This window comes from Morone saxatilis, unplaced genomic scaffold (genome assembly GCF_004916995.1).
Source record: "Morone saxatilis isolate NCDOM2014 unplaced genomic scaffold, NCSU_SB_2.0 Contig9, whole genome shotgun sequence".
Classification (NCBI taxonomy): domain Eukaryota; kingdom Metazoa; phylum Chordata; class Actinopteri; family Moronidae; genus Morone; species Morone saxatilis.
Window position 1 is genome coordinate 14,464,468 of NW_023340268.1, and position 6,232 is coordinate 14,470,699.

At 42.4% G+C, this 6,232-nt stretch overlaps 1 protein-coding gene across 4 annotated transcripts in view; it reads left to right on the forward strand.

Moving 5' to 3' along the window:
- tbc1d5 (TBC1 domain family, member 5) overlaps window positions 1–5,564 on the forward strand; it is a 20,492-nt gene extending 14,928 nt beyond the window's left edge. Inside the window, exons 17-23 of one of the 4 annotated variants that reach the window (XM_035681534.1) lie at window positions 270–583; window positions 769–831; window positions 2,206–2,414; window positions 2,731–2,833; window positions 3,268–3,347; window positions 3,462–3,728; window positions 4,283–5,564. In XM_035681534.1, the coding sequence (XP_035537427.1) occupies window positions 270–583; window positions 769–831; window positions 2,206–2,414; window positions 2,731–2,833; window positions 3,268–3,347; window positions 3,462–3,728; window positions 4,283–4,582 (1,336 nt within the window). In that variant the 3' untranslated portion in view covers window positions 4,583–5,564. The remainder of the gene's footprint in view (window positions 1–269; window positions 584–768; window positions 832–2,205; window positions 2,415–2,730; window positions 2,834–3,267; window positions 3,348–3,461; window positions 3,729–4,282) is intronic. The other 3 variants (XM_035681535.1, XM_035681536.1, XM_035681537.1) reach the window with 3 other exon arrangements.
- The last annotated feature ends 668 nt before the right edge of the window (window positions 5,565–6,232 follow it).

Genomic DNA, 6,232 nt, shown 5'->3' on the forward strand with positions numbered 1-6,232 from the left:
ACAATAATGGTCCCTGCTTATAATTTTGAATCGGTCACTCTGATGAAAACTATTCATGTAAGTTGAGCTTCACTCTGTACAGAAACAAAATGGAAACTGCTGGCTGCTTGGAAAATAGGAAACACTAAACACTTAAAATGTTGGAGAAATGTTGGCAGTAAAAGGTATTCACTATTCATAGATAAAAGTCTAAAATGTGCAAAACCACAGCTATTATTCTGTTGATAGGTTTGTCCGTATTCACCTCAACATACCTTTTGTCATTCTAGCTCTGGTCCCAGTACAAAAACAGCCCCCCTCAACATCAACAAGGTCTCCAGCAGCCTGCTGAGCTTCGGCAGGAAGCTCATCGCTCCAGCCATTTCCAGCGGCTCCAGCGGCGTCTCGCCAATCAACAGCGAGGTTCACTCCTCCACTTCCTCCTCCTCGTCAACCTCCCCCGCTTCAGCGCCTGCGCCCGCCCTCGCTCACCCGCTGACTGAACCGCCGTCAGGCCTCGCCCCACCACAGACCCAGAGCCACGCCCAGACTCAGCATTACCGTCTGCTTAAGTCCGAGAGCATGCCTGTCCACCTCAGCAAAGGTAAGCGGTGGGACGCACACAAATATCCAGATTTGCTCCACCACAGACCACCATACCAACAATTAATTTGTGCATTTGGCTGTTGTGTAACTGGCAAATTAGCTGCATGTACAGATTAACACCAGTACAGATTATCTAGTTTGTGTGGGTGTGGCAGCATCAGCTTTGACTCTCCTGTGTGTTAGATGTAGTTTCAGGTGGAGTGTCTCAGGTCTCTCTCCCAACCCAGATTCATACTGACACACAAGGTAACTGCTACCATGGCAACCGCTTGTGTGCCCCCCCCCCCCCCCCATTTTTCCTTGCTTGCGTCACTGACATTGCAATATCTGCACACAAAGTTTGTCATTCACTGCTTGGTCATCTGTTCCTGCTGCTAGTTAGGTACATGTTACCAGAGCATGTAATAGCACTTGTTGACCAGCAGAGGGAGATTACAACTTGCCACATCAGTGGAAATTAAACTAACAGCATGAACATCATGGATGTGTTGTGGCATCTGCTGTCAGCAAGGCTTTAAACATGTGCTCAAGAGGTTGTTACGTGTGTGTGCTTTGTTGCTTAGTGACAGCAGCTGCTATTTTTGTTGTTGTGTGTCTTGTGTTTGTAAGGGCAAAGAAATATGCAATGTACTTCTTTCTGTGGAGCCTGGAATAATTCTAATCTATTTGCAGTTTTTAATTATAATCAATTCATAAATTAATCAATTTAAAAAGCAATTCTAAATTGATTTATTAAATTTGCATTTTAATGATACATTAATGAACACCATTCACAGAGCGGCAGCAGCAGGAGCTCTGATTGGTCTGACTCCTAAAACAGCTGGCCAATCAAAAGCTCCTGCTACAGCTCTGTCTGTTGAACCTCATTTCATTTTTAGGTGTCATGCTGCTTACACATCTTTAAATTAAAGAAAGCGATCACAAACCAGAAAATGTAAATGCAAAAAGCAGGAGACGCAAAAGAATGTCTGACGGATAGACAGACACAGACAGTAAGTGAATTGATTTACATTAACTAAGTTGAAAAAGTTCAATTAATTTTGCTATTCCATTTTAAAATTTTGTTTTTAATTCATCATGTAAAGACAGAATAAGGACATAGTTAATAAGTGGCAAATTGAAATAACTTTTTAACTTTATTTGTTTATTAATGTATAAATTAAATGCAAATTTAATAAATCAATTTATACTTTCTTTTTTTATATTTAACAGTTTCTAAATTCTAATTTAAAATTCTATAATTATTCCAATTGTACCTTCAAGGCTTCATATTCTTGTTGTACCTTTCTACCCCTTAATTTAGATATTAGATATTATAATAATGTAGCCATTTCTTTAGATATATAGACATTTATAGCATTTTGCCTTTTCTTTTGACCTTACTAAACAGCAGTATTTTGTGACCTCTTACTAACTCTTTTCAAGTTTTTAACCGCATCTCGTGATTTTCACCAGTGAAGGACTGCAAAGGCTAGTAGGTGGACGCTGAGTTTAAATTATTGATTCCGAGGTCAGCAATGAACGTCCATTCTCAGAAGCTTATGTGCTTTTCCAACCGTATCGTACTGCTTAAGATTGTCTTCTGACCTCCGCCCCTCCCTCTTTCTCTTCCTTTCTCAGGCCAAAGCTCCAGGACCGTCAGCTCCTCTCCCAGCATAGAAAGCCTCACTGGTGGGCGGGGTCAGTCCACCGCCTCCCCGCCTCTCCCCCCCTCCAGAGGAAGTGATGTCAGCACTTCATCTCCACCCCTCTCCGCCACCAAGAAGGAGTCTTTCTTCAACATCACTCGCTCTCGTTCCCACAGCAAGACCATGGGCAAGAAAGAGATGGTGAGATGTTTGACCTGCTGTTCTTGTAACCTTTCTTTCTTTCTTTTTTTTTTTTGGGCTGTCTACATGCCTTTGTCTCTGTCTTACTCTGTTTGTCTCACTTTTTCATCTTGTCTCACACTTCAACCCTAATCCCTCCCTTATGGGCTTTTTGGTGCCCTTTTCATTCTGTTACCAAGCTCCTTTTTATTCCCTTCCACTTACATTGTCTCCTTCTGACGTCTGTATGTGTGTGTATGTATGTGTATGTGTATGTGTGTGTTCATGTGTGTGTTCATGTGTGTGTTCATGTGTGTGTTCATGTGTGTGTTATCAGCAGGAGGAGGACCTGGAAGCCCAGGTATCGTTCCTGCAGGGTCAGATTAACGACCTGGAGGCCATGAGCAAATACTGTGCCAAGATGATGAACAATCACATCTGTGAGTACAGCAGCAACAGATGGTCAAATCTCCATATTCATTTTCAGCATCTAAAACATCAGTCAGCTCAAATACTAAGCACAAATCAAAGCTATTTATTCATTGTTTCATTTCTGAGCATTTCACCGCTGTTATCATTTTATTTTGTCTTTTCATAGACGTTTTTGCAATTAATTTGTCTGATTGTGTTTTTATCCATGTTTGTCAAGCACATTGTTGTTGTTGTTGTTGTTTTAAGCAAGAAATGAGTGCACATGCTTTTTTTTACTCGATTGTGGAAATTCTAATTACCACAAGATGCATACCATTTTAAACACTTACATAAAATAAATAGCACGTGGTTCTAATTTATTGCATTTATTCATTCAGCTGATAAGGGAAGTATGAGGCTTGTTGTGTAGCTCAGTGAGTGACTGTTTATCATGTCTCCACAGGTAAAATCCAGGAAGTGATTCTCCAGGAACACCTGGAGAAAGAGGATGAGGTCCTGGTGTCACTCGCTGGACTCAAACAGGTGAGTCTGAGCATGCATGCTGAGTGCACATTAATGTTCTTCATATGTTTCTACACGTGCTTCTTCTGTTTGTTTGTTTCCGTAACACTGATGTGTTGCTCCAAATCCTGCCAGATCAAAGACATCCTCAAGGGGGCGCTGCGCTTCAACCAAAGCCTGCTAGAGGCCGAGGAGAACGAAGAGATCACCATCGCTGACGATCACTACACCTCCACAGCAGCTGCTGAATCTGCTCTGGGCGCCATCATTCACCACAGTGACCACCAACAGCAAGGAGGCAATGGGCGGAGCCGGGACTCTGATCTGGACGGGAGCGTGAGCATGGATGAGAAAGAAGAGGAGGAGGAGGAGCAGCAGCCAATGACCCCACCTGAGCAACAGGTTAATTAATCAGTCCTCTTTTAGGCTGCTGGAATTAAAGATCCCTACCGGCAGCACCTGTATTGGTATTAACTAAAACATTCAGTTCAGACGGGATTAGTTTTCAGTTGTTTGGTGTAATTGTTTGGTCTTTTCATCCTGTATCCGGTGTCTTTAAATCCGATCATTTCCATGCCAACAAATTGTACCCTGTGTGCAAAAATGATGCCGTGTTTGTGCCAGAGTTTTATTCTTTGCAGGATTAGGCCATGTGACCCTAAAGCTGTCCCATTAGGAATGAATCAAACCCAGAATGATGCTGCATAATACAGCAACTGTATAATGAAAAGACTTAGTCACATGTTCCCCGGAGCCTGAGTTTTGTTGCATTTGAATACATTAAGCTTTAGGGCCAAACAAGCAGCAGACAGTGGTTATACAGCCTTGGTTTATGTATACACCTTGTTCTACCACTGACTCAGACTGCACTAGATTAAACAGGATAAATAATTTAAGATAAGAGGGCAGAATCAAAGACGTGTCCCATTGACGACCCTCACATGTCTCATGTGCAGGTGGCATCTTCCCTCGGCTCCGAGGGTAAGAACTGGGACGACTACATCCTCGTGTCCCAGGACGGAGACTTGCAGGCCGCCGACGGAGGAGGAGGAGGAGCAGGAGGAAGGGCTACAGCCGAGCGCACCCCTCCGATCAGGCGAGGACGCGGCTTGGTGCGAATGGAGCCCGAGGGTGCGGCTGGGACCTTCCATGACCCTTTGATGGCTGGCACCACCTCGGGCTCTTCTAGCCCAGATGAGGGCTCCACCCACAGCAAGGACTCTGACTTTACTATTGTCAACCCGAACGACCTGTGAACGCGCAAATTAGCCCTCCTTCTCCTCCTCACATACCTGTATCATATCCCATTCAGAAGATGTGATCCAAAAAGAAACTGACTTAGGATCAGAGGGTGGAATCCGCAGTATTTGGTAGACACCTGCCAGAGCTGCTGTTGGCTTCAAAAATTGCACATGTGGACTGTGACACTTCCAGTCACAAACATCTTATATTCTGTCTCTTTATCTGTCATCTGTGCCACTTGAGTCCTGTCTGAGCTAATGCCGTATGCTATCTAATCTACCTAATGCCTGTCTCGTCATTATGTTGGATCCCGTCACTCATTATATTTAATTGTAGCACCCTGCTCAACAGAGAGAGGGCGCCATTGAACTTCTTACCCAGTCACTACATGATTACTGAAGAGTTGGACCTCAAATTGCAGTTTCTTCAAAGGGGAGGACTCTCTCCTCTAGAGCTTACGGAGTGTTTTCTTCTGAATGTGGAGATCTGGCCATACCTTCTGCCTGTGTTATATGTCTGTATGTCTATGCGCTGCCGCCCCCCCCGAGCAAGCTCTCTTCTCTGTTACTCAAAGGAAAGAAGGATGATGTGCTCATGTCAGTAGTTGAGGGCAGCTTTCTCCCCCCTCTGGAACCAGTGCCTCTGACCGTTATTCTTCTCTCAACCAAACAAAACCTAACTCTGTGATCTTAATCTTTTTGTTAGCTTTTTTTTTTTTTTTTTTAATTTTTAAGAAAATATTTTTAACCCGTAGACCTTTAGTTTCCTGGATACAAATGATTAAATTATGGAATACATCTCTTTTTTTCCTTCTTTGTTTTTAAATTGATTCCAACATGGACATTTTAATGTGGTAATTGACAGTTTTCATTTCTCACATTTACAACTGAGTTGTTCTGTGGAAACCATGTAAAACAGCGTGCACAAAGAATGTCCCTCTAGCTGCCCATTCAGCATAATTAACTCAAGACCAATAAAACTACATCGCTCTTGCTACAAACTGTTATAAGTTATTGTGTCTCCTTCAGAATGTTGTGCTTGCTTTTAAGACTTTTATTATGTATTTATGTGTACAATAAGTAGTGTCCCCACTGTACATTACATTATTTCACAGATAATGCCACTGCTAGAGGAAAAAAAAGGGTAGTGAGTTTAAAATTACACTCCTGAAAACTGCATTTGAGAAAACAGTCTCTCAACAAGGCACGTTTAGTAGTTGGTCTGGAGCTTTTAAACATATCACATGGTCTTTATCAGCATATGAAGGTTGCCCAGCTGTCATGGAATTATAGATTTTATATAGCATTTCCATTTCATTAAAAATAGGTCCATTGAATGCTCCGAAACAAGTCTACACTGTACAGCCTCAAAATGGACCCTGTGGTGAGATTGGTTTCTCAAAGTAGAAGTAACTATAGAATAAGACATGCAGTAAAACTTACAAATAATTATTCATTTTATTACTTTAGCCATGATCCTTTAACCCCAGTGAGCATTAAAGCTATAAATGAAAGCTGATTAGAGGCTTTGATCCGCTGCACATTACAGCACCATAGGTCAGTTTCCCATACACAGTAGATGAGTGCACCCGGCCGTCATATTTGCACTACACAGAACTTTCTTCATGTGTTAGTACGATTGAATGCACATCAAAGGAAAGCCCC